Source organism: Ranitomeya variabilis, chromosome 2, assembly GCF_051348905.1.
Source record: "Ranitomeya variabilis isolate aRanVar5 chromosome 2, aRanVar5.hap1, whole genome shotgun sequence".
Taxonomy (NCBI): Eukaryota; Metazoa; Chordata; class Amphibia; order Anura; family Dendrobatidae; genus Ranitomeya; species Ranitomeya variabilis.
Genome location: NC_135233.1, coordinates 344,441,054 through 344,463,802, shown reverse-complemented (window position 1 = coordinate 344,463,802; position 22,749 = coordinate 344,441,054). Strand labels below are relative to the sequence as shown.

Genomic DNA, 22,749 nt, shown 5'->3' with positions numbered 1-22,749 from the left:
TGACAGCAGCATGATGTAGGGGCAGAGACCCTGACTCCAGCGCCATGTCACTTACGTTACTAAGTTCAGCAGGTGTGACAGAATCACAGTTTTCTCTTCTGGAGATGTAGCAGAGCTCAGAATGCTGAACTGTGGAAAACCCCGCTCACACTACTGATTGGCAGATTTTTGTGTACACTGTACATTGACGGAAAGCTGCTAATCAGTGGTGGAGCAGTGGTTGGACTAGGAGGCACAAGACACCTAGTCCTGTAATGATAATGTCCTGCTGATAAAGCACTAATTTTATTGTAACAGCAAAATACAGCCAAGTAAGTGACACATCACTGGAATCAGGGTCTCTGCCCCTACATCATGCTGCTGTCAGATTACATAGCAAAAATCTGCTCACAGATTCCCTTTAAGGTTAATAGTGGGTGCGATTTACAGCTACTTGAGTTCTGAACATTTTTTGTTGTGGTGGAATCATAACTGTTGGCACTAGGCTGATTGGAAGAGAAGTTTCCTCTGTCAGCAATGACTTGAGTTGTGGCCAGCCCCCTTCTGTCACAGACGATGTACTGATGAATAAAGAGGTTGGTTTAGCTCCGGTTCCTAGCAGCCCATTTAAATGTCTAGGTTTAAAACCCAAGAGGCATGTTTGCCCATTCACACTGTAGGCTTATAGCCCAAGAGAGGCATGTTTTAGGATGATAGGTCCCACCTTGCCGTGGTTGACAGGCACACATGAATTGGCCAATTTATTCATTTTTTTGTAAGAGCTTTTTCTTATTTGTTTTATATTCTTAGTACAGTTGATTCACCAACAAAATAGTTTAGATCTCGTTTTCGCAAATATAATGGTCCCTACAGAGTGCTGCTGTGTCCCCTCCCTTTTTTTTTGCATGTTATACGGTCATTGCCGCGTGCACCTGTTCACACTATATGGAGATGCTGGCAAGTTTTTTGGTTCTGTCGTCCAACATCAGTCTCTGACCTCACAAATGCTCTTCTGGATGAAGGGGCAGAAATTCCCAGACACACTCCAGTCATCTGGGAAGACTTTCTACCAGATTTGGGAGGGAAAGAAATACAGGTGCTTCTCTCAAAATTAGAATATCATCAAAAAGTTAATTTATTTCAGTTCTTCAATACAAAAAGTTTCAAGTGTTTATTTCTGTTAATGTTGATGATTATGGCTTACAGCCAATACAAACCCAAAAGTCATTATCTCAGTAAATTAGAATAATTAACAAAAAACACCTGCAAAGGCTTCGTGTTTAAAAAGGTCCCTTAGTCTGTTTCAGAAGCTCCACAATCATGGGGAAGACTGCTGACTTGACAGATGTTCAGAAGGCAGTCATTGACACAATCCACAAGGAGGGTAAGCCACAAAAAGTCACTGCTAAAGAAGCTGGCTGTCCACAGAGTGCTGTATCCAAACATATTAATGGAAAGTTGAGTGGAAGGAAAAAGTGTGGTAGAAAAAGGTGCACAAGCAACCGGGATAACCGCAGCCTTGAAAGGATTGTTAAGAAAAGGCCATTCAAAAATGAAGGGAAGATTCACAAGGAGTGGACTGCTGCTGGAGTCATTGCTTCAAGAGCCGCCACACACAGATGTATCTAGGACATGGGCTACAAGTGTCGCATTCCTTGTGTCAAGCCACTCATGACCAATAGACAACGCCAGAAGCGTCTTACCTGGGCCAAGGAGAAAAAGAACTGGACTGTTGTCAGTGGTCCAAGGTGTTGTTTTCAGATGAAAGTAAATTTTGCTTTTCATTTGGAAATCGAGGTCCCAGAGTCTAGAGGAAGAGTGGAGAGGCCACAATCCAAGCTGCTGGAGGTCTAGTGTGAAGTTTCCATAATCAGTGATGGTTCGGGGAGCCATGTCATCTGCTGGTGTAAGTCCACTGTGTTTTATCAAGACCAAAGACAGCGCAGCCGTCTACCAGGAAATGTTAGAGCACTTCATGCTTCCCTCTGCCGACAAGCTTTCTGGAGATTGAAATTTCATTCCCCAGCAGGACTTGGCTCCTGTCCACACTGACAAAAGTACCAATACCTGGTTTACAAACAACAGTATAACTGTGCTTGATTGGCCAACAAACTCGCCTGACCTTAACCCCATAGAGAATCTATGGAGTATTGTCAAGAGGAAGAGGAGACACCAGACCCAACAATGCAGAGGAGCTGAAGGCTGCTATCAAAGCAACCTGGGCTTCCATAACCCCTCAGCAGTGCCACAGGCTGATCGCCTCCATGTCACGCCGCATTGATGCAGTAATTGATGCCAAAGGAGCCCCGACCGAGGATTGATTGCATTTACTGAACATTTCAGGAGGTCAACATTTCGGATTTTAACCCCTTCCCGCCGCGGCCCTTTTTCGTTTTTGCGTTTTCGCTCCCCTCCTTCCCAGAGTCATAATTTTTTTATTTTTCCGTCAATATGGTCATTTGAGGGCTTATTTTTTGCGGGGCGAGTTGAACTTTTGAACGACACCATTGGTTTTACCATGTCTTGTACTAGAAAACGGGAAAAAAATTCCAAGTGTGGTGAAATTGCAAAAAAAGTGCAATCTCACACTTGTTTTTGGTTTGGCTTTTTTACTAGGTTCACTAAATGCTAAAACTGACCTGCCATTATGTTTCTCCAGGTCATTACAAGTTCATGGAAACCAAACATGTCTAGGTTATTTTTTATCTAAGTGGTGAAAAAAAATGTAAAACTTTGCTAAAAAAAAAAAAAAAAAGCGCCATTTTCCAATACCCGTAGCGTCTCCATTTTTCGTGATCTGGGGTCGGGTGAAGGCTTATTTTTTGTGTGCCGAGCTGACTTTTTTAATTATACCATTTTGGTGTAGATACGTTCTTTTGATCGCCCGTTACTGCATTTTAATGCAATGTTGCGGCAACAAAAAAAAAACGTAATTCTGGCGTTTCAAATTTTTTTCTCGCTACGCTGTTTAGCGATCAGGTTAATGCTTTTTTTTTTTTTATAGATCGGGCGATTCTGAATGCGGCGATACAAAATATGTGTAGATTTGATTTTTTTTTATTGTTTTATTTAGGATGGGGCGAAAGGGGGGTGATTTAAACTTTTACATTTTTTTTTATTTTTTTCATATTCTTAAAAACTTTTTTTTTAACTTGTGCCATGCTTCAATAGCCTCCATGGGAGGCTAGAAGCTGGCACCACTGGATCGGCTCTGCTACATAGAGGCGATCATCAGATTGCTTCTATGTAGCTGAATTGCAGGCTTGCTATGAGCGCCGACCACAGGATGGCGCTCACAGCAGGCCGGCATCAGTAACCATAGAGGTCTCAAGGAACTCTATGGTTACTGTCCTGACACATCGCTGACCCCCCGATCATGTGACGGGGACGGCGATGCGCTCATTTCCGGCCGCGCGGCCGGAAGCGGTAGTTAAATGCCGCTGTCAGCGGCATTTAACAGGTTAATAGCGGCGGGTGAATCGCGATTTCACACTCCGCTATTGCGCGCACATGCCACGTCGCATTGATGTAGTAATTGATGCCAAAGGAGCCCCGACTAAGGATTGAGTGCATTTACTAAACATACATTTCAAGAGGTCAACATTTCAGATTTTAAAATAATTTCCAATCTGGTGTTATAAAGTATTCTAATTTACTGAGATAAAACCTTTTAGGTTTTCATTAGCTGTAAGCCATAATCATTAACATAAATAAACAATTGAAATAGATTACTCTGTAATGACTCTATATATGAGATTCACTTTTTGTAATGAAAAACTGAAATAAATTAACTTTTTGATAATATTCTAATTTTGCGAGAAGCACCTGTATATAGTATTACTACCGTGTGTGAAAGTTTTATATTCTAGTCTAAGGGCTGCCAACATTAAGCAAGACCCCTAGGTCTGCTACATACAGATGTTAGAAAGGTGTTAGAAAGGTACAACATAGGAAAAGGTAACTGTACGTAATCTAAGAAAGTCAGGGTGTAAAGCAATTGCATTTTAGCCCTAAACCCCTTCTCCAATAGTTGCTTTGCTATTGTTCACGTGACTGGTCAGACAAGTTATCAGATTATCTTCGATCCTGCCAGTGCCCATAGGGGTTATTATCCCATCTCTTCATGGATCTTGATTGGCAGATATTTTTGCTCTGATGGACTCTATGATGCATATGGGTCGGTGAATAGATCTGTGGTCAGGATGGCATTTGCAGACAAGCCTTCTGAATTAGGCTTCTATGTTTCCCCTGAAAAAGTGAATCCTTGAAGCCCTTGGTCGGATTGAGCAGATGTTAGGCAGCATGGACTGATGGTGTTGGTGCAGCAGAGCAGTCCCAGCGGAACAATAGAGGCTGTAGAGACTGGATGACAGCTGGATGAATTGACTAGTACTCCTGTAGGAAGCCCGGAGGCTGAGGAGGCAGAGTTGTGATAGAGGCACAGTGTAGTAACGAAGCAGAACAGAGTATATCACAGAGTCCTATATGGAATGTATAAGTGGTAGAGTAAAGCCCAACGATGTAGCAGCACTGGGTATGTCACATGGCTCAATTTAGATATATTAGAGTTGAGCAAAGTAGAAGAGCTCAGGGATGTGGCAGATTTGAATGGATCAGGAGACTCACAGTGGCAATGTAGCAGAGTCAAGTAGGGCAGGAGACCATTTGTGACGAAGTAGGAAAGCCCAGTAATTATGCAGAATTGATTAAGTCCTGAAACTCACTGTGGCAATTTAGCAATTCTCAGCAATGTGGCAGAGTTGAATAAGACAGGAGTCTCTTTGTGGTGATGTAGCAGAGCTCAGTGATGTAGGGGAGTCGAGTAGGTTAAGAGACTCTTTGTGGTGATGTAGCAGAGCTCAGTGATGTAGGGGAGTCGAGTAGGTTAAGAGACTCTTTGCGGTGATGTAGTAGAGCTAAGTGATGTAGGGGAGTTGAGTAGGTTAAGAGACTCTTTGCGGTGATGTAGCAGAGCTAAGTGATGTAGGGGAGTTGAGTAGGTTAAGAAACTCTTTGCGGTGATGTAGCAGAGCTCAGTGATGTAGGGGAGTTGAGTAGGTTAAGAGACTCTTTGCGGTGATGTAGCAGAGCTCAGTGATGTAGGGGAGTTGAGTAGGTTAAGAGACTCTTTGCGGTGATGTAGCAGAGCTCAGTGATGTAGGGGAGTTGAGTAGGTTAAGAGACTCTTTGCGGTGATGTAGCAGAGCTAAGTGATGTAGGGGAGTTGAGTAGGTTAAGAGACTCTTTGCGGTGATGTAGCAGAGCTCAGTGATGTAGGGGAGTTGAGTAGGTTAAGAGACTCTTTGCAGTGATGTATAAACATCAAAAAGAGAATCTGGAAGCTATTTAGCCATAAAATCACAGAACTTTATTAAAGACATACATACAAAAAATGAATTAAAAAGGAGGCAGAGAATATGCAAATAGAGAACCACCAAGAGGTAAGATGATACAATGGTGTTTACATGAAATAACAAATTAATGAACTAGTGTTCTATACAAAAAATGCGCAGGATTCAGGTATAATTAAGTCCATAAAACGTGCTTCCCTTCATAAAAGTAGTTAGGGGTACTGTACGCATATGTATATATAAACACCCAAGCTTATTAATGATATTATGTCCTACCAACATAAAGTGGCTATGTGCTTTTATATTGAGACTATAATAAATCTTTCAAAAAGACGTTTGTCCAAAAAAAAAAAAGCCGGCTTGATATGTGTATAAAAATATAGTGGCCCAATGCTGTAACAGCTTGCTGCTAGTTGCAACAGTACATATAAATAAACCTAATCTTATATAATATAGTGTGATAGCCTTCATAAAGAGGATATAATCCTTCACATATCATAAGTTTATTTCATGACAACACATATCAGGCTTAAAGTGCAAGATAATGGCCCAAAAATAAAAAAAAGGCTTAAGCACACGGCTAGTTCACATATAAAAGACTTTGCCAAGTGACATGTATGAGGGGGAAAAAATATAATAGCTTGGGGTATTACCTCTATGATGGTAGCAGCAGCCCGACGCGCGTTTCGCGTATTGCTTCGTCTAAGCAATACATGTCACTTGGCAAAGTCTTTTATATGTGAACTAGCCGTGTGCTTAAGCCTTTTTTTATTTTTGGGCCATTATCTTGCACTTTAAGCCTGATATGTGTTGTCATGAAATAAACTTATGATATGTGAAGGATTATATCCTCTTTATGAAGGCTATCACACTATATTATATAAGATTAGGTTTATTTATATGTACTGTTGCAACTAGCAGCAAGCTGTTACAGCATTAGGCCACTATATTTTTATACACATATCAAGCCGGCTTTTTTTTTTGGACAAACGTCTTTTTGAAAGATTTATTATAGTCTCAATATAAAAGCACATAGCCACTTTATGTTGGTAGGACATAATATCATTAATAAGCTTGGGTGTTTATATATACATATGCGTACAGTACCCCTAACTACTTTTATGAAGGGAAGCACGTTTTATGGACTTAATTATACCTGAATCCTGCGCATTTTTTGTATAGAACACTAGTTCATTAATTTGTTATTTCATGTAAACACCATTGTATCATCTTACCTCTTGGTGGTTCTCTATTTGCATATTCTCTGCCTCCTTTTTAATTCATTTTTTGTATGTATGTCTTTAATAAAGTTCTGTGATTTTATGGCTAAATAGCTTCCAAATTCTCTTTTTGATGTTTATGCTGATTTGAAGCTTTGCCATTTATCTAGGCAGGTTTTTTTCTTCCTTTTGTTTGCAGTGATGTAGCAGAGCTCAGTGATGTAAAGTACAGTGGGTTAACAGAATCTTTGTGGTGATGTAGTAGAGCTCAGTGATGTAGAGCTGAGTAGGTTAAGAGACTCTTTGTGGGGATGTAGCAGAGCTCAGTGATGTAGAGTTGAGTAGGTTAAGAGACTCTTTGTGGTAAGGTAGCAGAGCTCAGTGATGTAGAGGAGTTGAGTAGGTTAACACTCTTTGTGGTGATGTAGCAGGGCTCAGTGATGTAGGGGAGTTGAGTAGGTTAACAGACTCTTTGCGGTGATGTAGCAGAGCTAAGTGATGTAGGGGAGTTGAGTAGGTTAACAGACTCTTTGCGGTGATGTAGCAGAGCTAAGTGATGTAGGGGAGTTGAGTAGGTTAACAGACTCTTTGCGGTGATGTAGCAGAGCTAAGTGATGTAGGGGAGTTGAGTAGGTTAAGAGGCTCTTTGTAGTGATGTAGCAGAGCTCAGTGATGTAGGGGAGTTAAGTAGCGTAACAGACTCTTTGTAGTGATGTAGCAGAGATCAGTGATGTAAAGTTGAGTAGGTTAAGAGACTTTGTGGGGATGAAGCAGAGATCAGTGATGTAGAGTTGAATAGGTTAAGAGACTCTTTGTGGTGATGTAGCAGAGCTCAGTGATGTAGAGGTGTTGAGTAGGTTAAGAGATCCTTTGTGCCAGAATTGAATAGATCAGGAGACTCACTCTTGTGATGTAACAGAATGGTGCCACGGACGCCAACAACCTAAATATTCTGGCAGCTTGCAGCTACCTGAGCTAGCCTAAAAGGTGAGGGAGAATGCATTTGCGGGAGTGCGCTGGGTTACCGTAGGAACCCGATGTGAAGGAGACAGAGAGCCCTCTGCTGGAGAGAAACAGAAGCTTATAGATTTCTGAATTAGCCCCATTACCCTCATGCATTTTCCAGCCCAGAAAATCAATTTAAAATTCAGTATTCGTACTGTACCCATGGTGTCTCCGACTATTGAAATGTGATGACATGTTGTCCAACATGGACCACCATGGTGGCACCGCTATGGACATGTAACCCCAAACTACTTTGGCCAATCTGTCTGGTAACAACAACAGCATAAATGCTGTAAAAACACAGAATTTCAGATGGAAACATACAGACTTTTTTTTTAAATTAGAAAGCCATTCTTAGAGGTCAGAAGTGTTATATATGACTATATATGACTCGCACAGTGGTCTGTGGTCTCCAGTGTCTCTTACATGTGAATGCTGGAGTTCCCCCCCTTACAGCTGCTGAGTGTTTCCTTGATGTCAGCACCGGCTCCTTCATGGTTTCCTTTTTTTCACAGTAAACATGCATTTGCACACACCAGATAAAAAGGATTTTTCCTACCACCTGGGAAATACACAAAAAAACTTTCATCACTCAACAATTTTCACCATTTATTGATGTAGGTAACATGCAAAATGATATTGTAATGTCAGTATCTGAATGACAGAATTAAAAATAAATAGTGACTTGGCCAAAAAATAAAAAAGAACATGGATTGTGTGTGAGAATGTCTACTTTATCATACATTTATTTGTTTAAACTTATTTGTATACAATAGGCTGGAAACATACAATATGGATCAAAAATCCGGATCTAACACCTTAATCACTGAATTTAGGTTTCAGTACCATTGCCCCTGTGTATAACAAGCGCCTCCTCGCCCTTGATTTATAACATCCATGCCCTAGCCCCTATGTATAACAACTAGCCCTTCACTACCCAACCCCGTGTATAACCATCCGGGCCCTCACGCCAGGTTTATAATGGCCTCTTGGCCCCAGAGTATGACATCTGAGCCTTAGCCCCCCCCCCCCCCCCACAAGTATATAACGACCAGCCTCTCACCATCGGTGTATAAGATACGGCCTTTCGCCTTCCCTGTATAATGTCCTGCTCCTCTCCCTGGAGTATTATGTCCTCGCCTTAGCTCCCGGAGTATAACAACCAGCCTATCACCCCTGGTGAATAATATCCAGCCCCTCAACCTCAAAGTATGACGTCCAGGCCTTAGCCCCTGGTTTATAACACCCAGCCTCTCGACCCCACATGTAAAACATCAGGCCCCTCACCCTGGAGTATGACATCCGAGCCTTAGTACCCCGTGTATAACAACCAGCCTCTCACCCCTGGTGAATAATATCCAGCCCCTCAACCTCAGAGTATGACGTCCAGGCCTTAGCCCCTGGTTTATAACACCCAGCCTCTCGACCCCACATGTAAAATATCAGGCCCCTCACCCTGGAGTATGACATCCGAGCCTTAGTACCCCGTGTATAACAACCAGCCTCTCACCCCTGGTGAATAATATCCAGCCCCTCAACCTCAGAGTATGACGTCCAGGCCTTAGCCCCTGGTTTATAACAACCAGCCTCTCGACCCCACATGTAAAATATCAGGCCCTTCACCCTGGAGTATGACATCTGAGCCTTAGTACCCCATGTATAACAACCAGCCTCTCACCCCTGGTGTATAAGATCCGGCCTCTTGCCCTCCCCGTACAATACCCCGCTCCTCGCTCCTGAGTAGGACATCCGGGCCTTAGCCCTCGGAGTATAACAACGAGCCTCTCACCCCCGGTGTATAATATCCAGCCCCTCACCCTCAGAGTATGACATCCATGCCTTAGCATCTGGTTTTTAACTACCGGTCTCTCACCCCGGGGTACAATAATCCAGCCTTTGGGGTATGACATTTGGGCCTTAGCCCCTGGTCTATAACAACCGGCCTCTCGCCCCTCTGTGTATAATATCTGGCCCCTTGCCCCCAGTGTATAAAAACCAGCCGTTCGCCGTCTGTCTTTACTACCATCTGTGAAGGTATGCCTCTTAATGAATTTGGTGCATCTAACACTAACACACTTCATCAAGACTGGTGTGCAAAATGCCAGACATGATTAATCGGGGTCCAAGTTCTTATATATGTCTGACAGCAAAGTGAAGATATCCTGCTGCCGGTTTTCTTTACTACTATATAAAGGTAGTAAAGTACAAGATGTAACTGAGAAGTGGTGCAAGTGGTTTCCAAAGTTACTAAAAACTTCATAGAACTTTCAAAGCTGAAATTACGAGAATGTGAAAAAAAAACAAAAAAAAACAGAAAAACAATTACGGTATGTTTAAACCATTATTTCACATTAGTAATCTGCCATCTAATAACAGGACAGTAGGCAGTGAGATATAAGGCTATACAATAGAACAAGGCACTTAATTATCTAACGTAGGCTAGTGATTATTGACGAGCAGAATGTCCCAGACAGCCGATCATCCTGACCCTAGGAATGTCATACGTTTCATGCATTACCATATGCAGCTCCTCTTAGCAGCCAACTAAACCCATCATTTTGCTCGTAAAAAGAATTTGGCCTGCTCGGGGTATGTGCACATGGCGTCTTTTTCAAGTGGCCAAAAAATGTTGGTTTTCAAGCAGAAGTTTCAGGAATTGCTTTTTTTCCCCTTGATATCTGTAACCCTAAAGCGTTTTTTAAGCAGCATTTTTTTTTAGTTATTTCCAGAATGATTTTTCAACTTTTTTTAGCATTTTTTGAGCAGTTTTGGGGCGTTTTTTTTTTTTTTTAAATAGGCATTTTATGGACTTTTTTTTTTAATTCACCCTTGGCATCTTTAGTAACCTTAAGTGGCTTAAAGACGTTCAAAAATCTAAACATATATACAGCAAGTCACTTTTATATAGAAATAGATACGTTCATTCTTTTGAGCCTTTTTTTCCCCGTTTTTAGGTGGGTTTCGGAGCGGACCCCCTCCAAACCTGCCTGAAAAAAACGTTGTGTGCACATACCCTTGAGTCTCCATATAATTACTCAACACTGATCGGATTCAGTGCTGCATCCGCTTGTGCGACCACATTGTCGGGATGACGGTACATTAACACGGGCATACCAGAATTTATACAGGGAACTGACGAATGACGGTAAATAATTCACTGATTTATCTGACTGTAATTAAAAACTGTATAATAGAAAAGCCTGTGTTTAGACAACAGGAACGTGAACTGCGGAGTGAAAATGAGAAATACTTTATGACTTTGAAAGTCTTCGAAAGGAAGACCAACTAATGTAATGGGGCCAGTTCAGTAGGGTTAACCCTTAGGTTGAAATGATTTGACAAAAAATATATTTTAATCATTTTATGATCAGGATTTAAGGCCCAGTAATCGTGCCGTGTTCAGGACATCATCCCGGGTGAGATAGCAACCGCAGAGTTGTCGGTAACCGGTGAAGGACTCTCGTCCATGTAGTACCCTCCAGTTATCCACAAACAGTACCTGAAATGAGAAGAATTCGTTTAGGATTAGAGTAACACCTACAATTACAGAGTCTATTATGATAGTCAGGGTTGTTTAAACACTTTGCATAAATTAACTGGATACAAGAAACTTTGTAATATATCTTATCAGAGAAAACTGCTTTCACAATTTATGAGCCACTTCTTCTCATCCCCTGCAGCCTGAACTCCTCATTCGCTCTGAAAAAACAGCTTAATAGGGGTTGTCCACTACTAAGACATCTTCAAAAAAGAAAAGTATGATACTAGTCACTACTCACGAAGAGGCAGAAGAGTCAGACGTTCCGGGGTCAATACCAGGAGAGTACGTAGATAACCAAGGGAAAAGACGAAGCCGTAAGTCAGGTCACAGTCCAGGGTCAATAACAAGTGATAGTATGAGTGGTATGCAAGGCCTCCTCAACCCTATCCTGGTATGCAAAGCCTCCTCAACCCTATCCTGGTATGCAAGGCCTCCTCAACCCTATCCTGGTATGCAAGGCCTCCTCAACCCTATCCTGGTATGGTAAGCCTCCTCAACCCTATCCTGGTATACAAAGCCTCCTCAACCCTATCCTGGTATGCAAAGCCTCCTCAACCCTATCCTGGTATGCAAAGGCTCCTCAACCCTATCCTGGTATTCAAGGCCTCCTCAACCCTATCCTGGTATACAGAGCCCCCATCTCCGTCCTGCCGCGGCCGCCGGCTTCCTGCAGCTGCCAGGCGTTCACTTGTGCCCGTTACTAAAGGGAATGAATATTCACTGCATTCCATGTCTATAGAAGTGGAGAGGAGTGAATATTCATTCCCTTAAGTAGTGGGCACATGGCTGCAGGAAGCCGGCGGCTGAGGCTAACAACGTGTCTGCTATTCAAGAGAAATGAATATTCACTGCTTTCCACTCCCATGGGTGTGGAATGCAGTGAATATTCATTTCTCTTTAGCAGCGGGCACAGGAGTTAGCTGCAGCCGCCGGCTCCTGCCTCCGGTGACCCGCTGTTCTGCCGCTGCATCTCCCCCACCTCCCCATCCAGAGCAGGCACATCCGGACTATAAGACGCAACCCCCATTTTCCTCCACATTTTTGGAGGGTAAAAGTGCATCTTATAGTTCGAAAAATACGGTAACTCATACTATCCTTATTGAAAAAATGACCAAGTATAGGATTGACAGGGCTACCATTAGGTGGATTCATAACTGGCTCAGTGATCATACTTAAAACATGGTGATAAATGTTTGCACATCCCATTAGAAGAGTGTTTCAAGTGGGGTACCACAAGGCTCTGTCCTGGCCCGTGTTGTTCAACATTTTTATAAATGATCTAGATAAGGGAACTGAAGGTAAACTAATCAAATTTGCAGATGATGCAAAGCTAGGAGGGATAGCTAACACTGGAGAAGACAGAGAAAGGATTCAGAAGGATCTAGATAAGCTTGACCAATGGGCAGCGACTAATAGAATGGTATTTAACGGAGAAATGCAAGATTCTACATTTGGGCAAGAAAAAAACCTGAAAATTACATCTACAGAATGGAAGGAATAGAACTAAGCAACAGCACGTGTGAAAAAGACTTGAGCATACTAATAGATCACAGACAGCACATGAGTCAACAGTGTGATGCAGCAGCAAAAAAAGGCAAACACAGTTCTAGGATGTATTAAGAGAAGCATAGAGTCTAGATCACGTGAAGTAATTATCCCCATGTACTCCTCCTTGGTCAGGCCTCATCTGGAATACTGTGTCCAGTTCTGGGCAGCACATTTAAAAAAAAAAAACACGTTGAAAAACTGCAGCAAGTTCAGAGAAGAGCTACCAGGATGGTGAGCAGACTACAAAGTATGTCCTACGAAGAACGGTTAAAGGATCTGGGAATGTTTTCTTGCAAAAACAAGGCTAAGAAGAGACTTAATATCTGTCTATAAATATCTGAAGGGCTGTCACAGTGTAGAGAGATCATTCTCATTTGCACATGGAAACACGAGAAGCAATGGAATGAAACTGAAAGGGAGAAGATACAAATTAGATATTAGAAAAAACTTTTTGACAGTGAGGGTGATCAATGGGTGCACCAGGCGGCCACGAGAGGTGGCGAGTTCTCCTTCAATGGAAGTCTTCAAACAGAGGCTGGACAGACATCTGTCTGAGATGGTTTAGTGAATCCTGCATTGAGCGGGGGGTTGGACACGATGACCACAAGTCAATTTCAGTGCAACAAAGATCCTCAGCACAGGGATAAGATTAGCTGAAATCTCAAGCATATGCGTGGTTCCGGTATTCCGCTCTGGATTTTCTGTATGTAAATCTGCACAGAAAATCTGCAGTATCACAGTCTCTTGGAAAGTCACACTTGATAGAAAGCGAAAAGAAAAAAACAAATGCCAAAAACATGCAAAAGCAGTGACACGAACTAAAAACTGCACAGTTCTAAGGGTACCGTTACACAAAACGATTTACCAACGATCACGACCAGCGATACGACCTGGCCGTGATCGTTGGTAAGTCGTTGTGTGGTCGCTGGAGAGCTGTCACACAGACAGCTCTCCAGCGACCAACGATGCCGAAGTCCCCGGGTAACCAGGGTAAACATCGGGTTACTAAGCGCAGGGCCGCTGGTTACAAGCGAACGCATCGTTGGATCGGTGTCACACACACCGATGCAGCGATGACAGCGGGAGATCCAGCGACGAAAGAAAGTTCCAAACGATCTGCTACGACGTACGATTCTCAGCAGGGTCCCTGATCGCTGCTGCGTGTCAGACACAGCGATATCGTATGGATATCGCTGGAACGTCACGGATCGTACCGTCGTAGCGACCAAAGTGCCACTGTGAGACGGTACCCTAAGTCAGAATATATGAACACGTTTTTACAAATGAACTTATCCCCTTCCCAACACAAGATGAACCAGGTGCCGACAGTGTGATCGGAGTTAGCACTGATCTAGGCTGTGGAGTCATTTGTTTGCCATGGCAGCTGAGGGCTTACTAAATGCTCCTTTGTTGTCATCGCATTGCTCCTGAGAAGCCCACACACAAAAATTTTGAAAAAAAAAATATATATATTATGCATAGAGCCATTATTGGTCACTTCAAAAATACATAAAAAGTGATCAGAACATTGTACATACCCAAAAACAGTATCGATGAAAACATCAGCTTGTCACGCAAACATCAAGACCTCACATGTAAGTGATGTAAACTGAACGTCCTCCCCCCGTATTTCTTATATCATTTTTTATCACAAGATATTCCATTATGATAGCAATAACCGAAAAACTAAATTTACAGAAATCTCCACATCCTGCTCAGCACACAAGCCACAATCAGCATCGCCTCTTCGTGGCATCCTGTAAGAGAGAAACTGCTAAACTTGAAATTCACAAATCATGCTACAAGCAGCAGTGCCCTGTCTGATGGCCCCTCACAGCGTGTGGTAATTATGGAGTAACGGCCGTTCACTAGTACCCCTCTAAGGCATTCATGGCGGAGAGCAGAATATCTAAGTGCTGGACAGAGGAGGCGGGATTGCAGAAACAGGAGCAGAGATGGACTTCATGGAGAAGACAGACGCGGTGTAGTACCACTTCTGTCTTCTCTTTTACCAATTTTTACATAGTGCTCGGTTGCCAACTTGACATTATTTATTTTTTTCTGGACAGCTTAGGCCAAGCAATATTTATTTATTTTTTTTACGGACACATTGGAAAACCAGAATAAATCGTTATGATTTATCCAGGTCATACAGCCCATAATTCTGATATGGAGACATCAGCTGCATTCACAGCAAAGTATAAGATAATGATAATTACAGCCAGAATAATTTGTATAAGTTTACTTAGCCTCGATAAAAAAAAAAAAAAAAAAAAAATCAGATGCCTCCATTTTTTTTTTTACGGGTAGGGCAAAATCTGGCAACAGTATAGAGTATAGAAGTATCCGCTTTGCCAACGCTTCTATGGGACCTGGCGGCCCAATGATCTCTGGTGTGTCTGCCGGGAACAGAAGGGATGGCGGGTAGAGAGGAGTGAACCCAAAATTTAAAAAAGTTTAGGGTTTCTACCGGTTAGTGTCCGCTGCCAAATTCTGAACACGGAATTCTCCAGGAAGCCAGTTGCAATGTTCGGCGAAGAGAGAATTTTTCACTTCATAAGATCAGGATCTCTTTCTTTTTAATGGGGCTTGCGTTCTGGTCCAAGTCCGGGCACTCTTTTGGTACCCAATCCGAACTTTGGAATAAAGTTTGGGTTGCATACTCGAACCCGAAATTCTACGGGTCCGCTCATTCCTACTGCTGGGCCCCAGCAGACCCACATCAGCGCTGTTAATGTGTGGTGGAGCATATTTACTCTTGTATATGTATACAATTATAAACTAATAATAAATAAAAAAAATAAATAAATCCACACCACTAAAAAAAACAAACCAAAAAAAACCAAAACTTCACCACACGTTGTTGATTTTTTCCCATACAATCACAAAAAATACGTACGCTACTTACCTGGTAGCAGTGTTTTTTCAGGAGCCATGACAGCACAACGAGAGAGGGGATCCGCCCTTCAGGGACAGGAAACCTACAGACATAAAAGGGCGGTACCTCTCCCTCGCATCAGTTAGTTCCAGAGCATGAGAGGACCACCTTGGTTAGTAACACAGAAACAGCATAAACTTTGATACAATATATTAAGTAAGTGCACATATCAATTAAAAGAGAAAAAACAAAAGTGTTTGTGCTATCCGAGACGGAATAGGGTTGGGAATATAAGGGTGCTGTCATGGCTCCTGAAAAAACACTGCTACCAGGTAAGTAGCGTACGTATTTATTCAGTCGCCATGACAGCACAACGAGAGACTTTCAGAGAAGTAAGAGGATTAGGGAGGGATAACAGCCTCAAGTACCCTTCTCCCAAACGTGAGGTCAGAGGAGCTACCCAGATCTAGCCTATAGTGTCTCAGAAAAGTAGATGGAGAAGACCATGTGGCCGCCTTACATATGTCTTCAATCGACACCTCAGATCTTTCCGCCCAGGATGTTGCTACAGCTCGAGTGGAGTGAGCTTTTATACCCTCTGGGATCTCCACGCCACCTGCCGTATAAGCAAGAGAAATCGCCTCCCTGATCCATCTGGCTAACGTGTTTTTTGATACTCTAAGACCCTTTCTGACCCCCTGATAAGATATAAAAAGGGAGTTATCTATTTTCCAGGTATCTGTAACTGAAATGTATTTAAGGAGGCATCTTCTCACATCTAGGGAATGAAATTTACGTTCTTTATCATTAGAGGGATTGGAGCAGAATGACGGTAGAACCACCTCCTGTACCCTATGAAATTTTGTAGCAACTTTAGGAAGATAAAGGGGATCAGGTTTCATAATAACTCTATCCTCTCTAAACTGCATGTATGGCGGTTGTCTAGATAACGCTTGCAGATCACTAACCCTTCTTGTGGACGTGAGAGCAACTAAGAGGGCTGTTTTAATTGACAGGATCTTGATTGGAATACTATCAATGGGTGCAAACGGGGTTTCCGTTAAAGCTGAAAGAACCAAATTTAGATTTCATGGAACTATCCTTTGCTTAATAATAGGTCTGGATCTAGTAACCGCCTTAAAAAACCTAGAAATCCAGTAATTGCTGGCCAAATTAGAATTGTATAGCGCCCCTAGAGCTGAAACTTGGACTCTAAGAGTGCTAGTGGCTAAGCCTAATTCTAAACCTTTTTGTAGAAATTCTAGAATTTGATTGATGCAAGGTTCCTGGTCAATTTGTGCCCCCGAAACTGACAAGAACTTCTTCCAGATCCTGACATAGATGTTAGTTGTAGAGGTTTTCCTACTTTTAAGGAGCGTATTTACCAGATGTCTAGAGAACCCCTTCCCCCTCAGCAGCGACCTCTCAAATTCCACGCTGCTAGGTGTAGGTTGGCTACTCGTGGATGGAGTATTGGGCCCTGAGAGAGGAGATCTGTCAATTCTGGGAGAATCCATGGCTGAGTGACGGACATCTTCCTCAGCCAAGGAAACCATGATCTCCTGGGCCAAAACGGGGCTATCAAGATTATCCGGGCCCTGTCTTCCCGAATTTTCCTCAGAACTATTGGTATTAAGTTTAGAGGGGGAAACGCATATGCGAGACCGAAGTGCCATGGTATCAGGAGAGCGTCCACTGCGTACGGGTTGTCTCTGGGATTTAGGGAGCAGAACTGAGGTAGTTTTTTGTTTTCTTGGCTGGCAAAGAGGTCTATTTCCGGACATCCCCATAAGCGCACGATCTGATTGAAGACGGTCGGGCTTAAAGACCAGTCCCCCTGCCTGAGTTTGTTGCGGCTTAGATAGTCGGCCATGGTGTTGAACTTCCCTTTTATATGAAGTGCCGTGAGGGAAAGTAGGTGATTCTCGGCCACCTGGAAAATACGATCTGCGACCTCCATTAATGAACTGGACCACGTACCCCCTTGATGATTAATGTAGGCTACGGTTACCTGGTTGTCCGAGAACAGCCTGACGTGATGACCCTTGTAAGGGTATAAGAAAACTGTTTAAAGCACGCTCTACCGCCAAAATCTCTTTGAGGTTGGAAGACGAGTCTTGTTCTGAATGGGACCAAAGCCCCTGGGCCCAGTTATTGTCTAAGTGTGCCCCCCATCCCTTGGGGCTAGCATCAGTAGTAATTATTTTAGTTACATGGTTAGTCCAGGGAACTCCTCTACATAAGTTTGACACGCGAGACCACCAATTTAGTGAACGGATGGACTCAATGGATAACAAGAATTTGCTGTCAAGATGAACCCCTGGACCGCGTGAGTTATGTAGGACATCCCACTGCAGTGTTCTGGTGTGGTATTGGGCCCAAAGAACCGCCGGAGTACAGGACGTAAGAGAACCTAAGAGTGACATGGCACTTCTTACAGAGACTAAAGGATTATTCATCACCCTCGTGACGAGCTGATATATACTATCAACCTTCGACTCTGGAAGGCGACATTCTTGCCGACTAGAATCTATAACTAGACCTAGAAATTCCTGTGTTTTTAAGGGCTGCAACCGGGATTTTTTACGGTTAATAATCCATCCTAATTTGTGCAAAACTGCAATCACTCTTTATAGTTGGACTTTACAATGTGATTCTGAATGACCCACAATCAAGAAGTCATCCAGATAAGGAATTATTACTATGTTCTGTTCATGCAGGTGCGCCATAACCTCTACCATGATTTTGGTAAATACACGGTGTGCGACTGCGACACCAAAAGGAAGTGCCCGATATTGAAAGTGTTCTACTGTGCCAACAAGTGAAACCGCCACCCTAAGGAATTTTTGATGATCTGCATGTATTGGGACATGGTAGTAGGCGTCTTTAAGGTCCAAGACAACCATGAAGCAGTTTTCAAAAAGAAGCTTTATTGCCGTCTTCACAGATTCCATCTTGAAGGACGGTATTAACAGAAAATTGTTGAGGCCTTTCAAGTTAATAATGGTGCGAAAGGATCCGTCAGGTTTTTTGACCAGGAACAAAGGGGAATAGAACCCCTTACCTCTTTCTTCTACAGGCACCTTGATTAGGACCCTTTTCTGTAGAAGCTCCTGAACCTCTGATTCCAAAGCCAATTGTTCTGCAGGAGAAGAACGAATGGGTGTCAGTTTGAATTTATCTCGAGGGACTTGATGGAATTCGAATCTTAGACCTGCTTCTATGATGCTCAGAATCCAAGGACTATTAGTGATTTGTATCCAGGCAGGGTAGAAGGCCAAAAGCCTACCCCCCACCTGGTCCGCCAGTCATTGGGGCTTTTTATAGTCTCGGGAGGAATTAAACATGTATCCTCTACCTCTTCTCCTGGTGTTGTCAAATCTGGTATTTTCTCTGTTTGATTCTCGGTTAGATCTTCTATGGTTAGACCAGCCTCTATTATAGTCCCGTCTAAAGAAGGGTCTCTTTAGGAAAGGAAACCGTTTTTTATTATCTCTGGCCTTATCCAGTAGATCGTCCAGCACTGGCCCAAACAAATGTGATCCTTCGCAGGGAATGTTACAGAGCTTCGACCTGGCCTGTAAATCTCCCGGCCAACACTTAATCCACAGCGCTCTTCGGGCTGCGTTGGACAAGGCAGAAGATCTGGCGGCAAGTTTAACAGAATCCGCCGACGCATCAGAAAGGAAAGCAGCAGCGTCCTGTATAATGGGCATAGAGGCTAAGATCTCGTTCCTGGGGACCTTGTTCTTGAGTTGATCTTCCAAGTGTCCGAGCCACACCATCAGCGACCGAGCTGTGCAAGTGGCTGCGACTGCTGGTCTCAGGGAACCTGCTGTTTCCCAAGCACCCTTAAGGAACACATCAGCTTTCCTATCTAAAGGGTCCTTCAGAATCCCCAAGTTCTCAAACGGAAGAGACGTTTTCTTGCATGCTCTGGCTACTGCCGCATCCAGCTTCGGAACTTTGTCCCATGAGGATGATGCTTCCTCCTCAAAGGGATACCTCCTTTTGAAGGCTGGAGGAAGTGACCCTTTCCTTTCGGGCTTCTTCCATTCCCTTGAAATCAATGATTTGATCTTTTCCACTACAGGAAAGGACCTCCGGGATTTCCGATCCAGACCCCTGAACATGATATCCTGAATGGAACATTCTGACTGAGGTTCCTTAATCCCCATCGTGTTGTTGACTGCTTTTACTAAGTTATTTATTCTGTCGAGCGATAGACAGGCTCGACTGGACTCTATGTCCTCTGATGAGACCGATGATGGGAGAGAGTCAGAACTCCGTCCATTCGAGTCCGAATCTGACACCGAGACTGGGGATCTCTTCTTTTTTCTTTTTGGCCTCCTTTTTATGCGACTTCATGGAGCCTCTCACTTCTTGCCTAACCAATTGTCTTAGTGTAGAAGTGAGGTTAGGGGCTTCCTCCTCAACCAGGCGCTGTATACAGGATCTACACAGTGTTTTTTTATGGCCATCAGGGAGTGGTTCAGTACACTCGGCACACTGTCTATGCTTGGATTTAGTTAAGCATTTCCTCCCCGTAGACGGGGGGTCCTTTCTAGCCGGGTTTTCTTTACGGCCTGAGGACTTATCCGACTTTTGAGTCTTTCTGGTTGTACCAGTGCGACTGCTGCCACTGGATCGGCGCTGGGAGATCACCGCAGGCTCCTCCGATTCCACATTGCACTGCTGCTGCTGTTGTGAAGTTCCGTCTGGCGATTCCATTATGCAGGGAAATGGCCAGGAACACCTTGTGGCCTACATGCAGCGCTTAAATAATGCCCCCGAAAAGGTACCACCCCCGGATGGGGGTCAGCAGGGAGAGGAAGTGGCGAGATCGGCACCACCAACAGGGTCCGCTCTACCCCTGGGCCCCGCCCGCGACCGCCGCAATCGCCGCTTCCCCCGGGATCTAACCGGCCAAAACGCCGGAGCGTCGCCATTGGCCGGAAGGACGCAACTGCGCATGCCCCGTCGCGTCATCACACCGCGCCGCCCAGCCGCGTCACTTCCGGCCGCGGCTGCAGCCAGCACAGCGAGACGCGACCGAGGATGCGAGCGGCGCCCCCGACCGATGCACATGCCTCCCGGAGACGCGGACAGACGGCAGGGTCCCGGCAGGCGCAGTTACCCAGGAGGAGCCCCCATAATCACCAGGTACCCGGCTCTGTAGACCACCATAAAAGCCAGCCCCGACATGTAGGCTGCTTCTTCCTGCCGCCACCGACACAAACAGTTCCCCTGCCGTGTGGTGCTTCCAGTCTCCTGGCTAAGCCGAGGTGGGGGACCCCTGCCACCTGTATCGGCCTGTCAGGAGTGGGATTCCTTCTAATCTTCGACCTTCTTCATAAGGCCTGCCTGAAGAGGTTCCGCTGTCAGGGACAGGAAACCAACTGATGCGAGGGAGAGGTACCGCCCTTTTATGTCTGTAGGTTTCCTGTCCCTGAAGGGCGGATCCCCTCTCTCGTTGTGCTGTCATGGCGACTGAATAAAACTCCTTTTAATATTATAGATAAAAAATAAACACAAAAAATAATAAAATAAAAAAACACAATAGGGAAATGCATTTGCTTGCACACCATTAGACGTGTGCATGCATGGTGTGCAAATTCAATTTACAAAAAAAAAAAAAAAAATTTTTGCTTGGTTATCAAATGCCTTTTTGGCCTGATCATTAAGTGGCATAATTTAAGGGGATATCCTACAAATCACATTTATCATCTATTCCCAGAAGGCACATTTCTCTAACAACTGCTTATCTCCCAGAAGAATAAGGGAAGTGTTCACACAGATTTTGGAGCAGAAAATATCCAACTCTCTGTGGTTTTGGAACTCGTCATGGTTTTTTCGTCATTCCCTTATTTATCCTTCCTCTCGTAGTTTTTGAAATATAAATACTGTAGGTAAGAAAAAAAAAACATGTAGGATTTACTAAATAAAGTACAGTACTGGAGGCATTCTTCAGAAAACAGCACCACACTTGTTCACAAGTTGTGCGTGGTATTGCAGCTATGCCTTTCATGTCCATAGACAGTTATGGAAATGTTTATAGAACAAAGTAACAAAGATCAATACGACAGGCAAATATACGAAACTTTGTAATATATCTTATCGGAGAATTTTGGCTCCATTCTCCACTTATGAGCCACTTCTTCACCTCACCCCTGCCTCAACTCAACTCCATCCACCTCAAGACAAGACGAACTGTCAGCTCAGTGAGATGTCAAGTTATATACTGCAAAGAGGGAAAGGAAGGAGGAGTGAGGAAAAGAAAGACACAGAAAGATCGTGCTGAGCTTTCCAACAAGTCTTTTACCTCATCCAGAGCTGGATTCTCATCTATACTGCTCAGTATTTGTGTCTAATTTCCTCCTCTGCTGCTTCTCTCTGTGTGCTAACTAACGAAAGAAGCGCAGTAAGATATTGCAGAGGTCCAAGAATGGAGGGGGACTGGCGCTTCTGAACGTTTGGATTTATTACTTAAGCTATGTGCCCATGTTGCGGATTTTTCAGCTCAGTTTTTGAAAAATCCGCAGGTAAAACGCAGTTTTTTGTGCGGATTTCACCTGCGTTTTTACACCTGCGGATTCCTATTGAGGAGCAGGTGTAAAACGCTGCAGAATCCGTACAAAGAATTGACAAAAAAACCTCAGCGTTTCCGCACTGTATTTTCCACAGCATGTGCACTGCGGATTTGGTTTTCCATAGGTTTACATGGTGCTGTACACCGCATGGAAATCTGCTGCAAATCCACAGCGACCAATCCGCTGCAGATCCGCAGCCAAATCCGCAACGTGTGCACATAGCCTTAGCTGCTCAGGGGCAACAGATGAGGGTGGAGGGATGTGTCTGTGACATGTTCAATACAAAGGGTCTTGGTGCAGGTGATGGGGAGGGATCCCTTGGTTCAGGGGTTGGAGGCAGGAAGTTTTAGGAAGATGGGTTTGATGTATCCTACTTTATCGCTGATAAACACCGGATTACGTACCGGTAATGCTCTTTTATAGAGCCACGACAGCACCCACTGAGAGAGGGGATCCGCCCCTAGGAACAGGAAACCCTACGGAGAGATAAAAGGGGCGGTCCCCCTCGCTCCCACAGTTTGGGTTACAGAGATTGCGAGGAACCGCCCACCAGTTTTAGTATGTCATTCTATATTAACATTCTATCTCAACTAAATTACCGTATTTTCCGGCGTATAAGACGACTGGGCGTATAAGA

General features: G+C 43.8%; 1 protein-coding gene across 3 annotated transcripts in view; it reads right to left on the bottom strand.

Moving 5' to 3' along the window:
• Positions 1–8,151: 8,151 nt before the first annotated feature.
• The window catches only part of TMLHE (trimethyllysine hydroxylase, epsilon), a 37,048-nt gene continuing 22,450 nt past the window's right edge, over positions 8,152–22,749 (bottom strand). For all 3 annotated transcript variants that reach the window (XM_077285439.1, XM_077285440.1, XM_077285441.1), the window contains one exon: positions 8,152–11,054. In XM_077285439.1, coding sequence (XP_077141554.1) covers positions 10,923–11,054 — 132 coding nt within the window. In that variant the 3' untranslated portion in view covers positions 8,152–10,922. The remainder of the gene's footprint in view (positions 11,055–22,749) is intronic.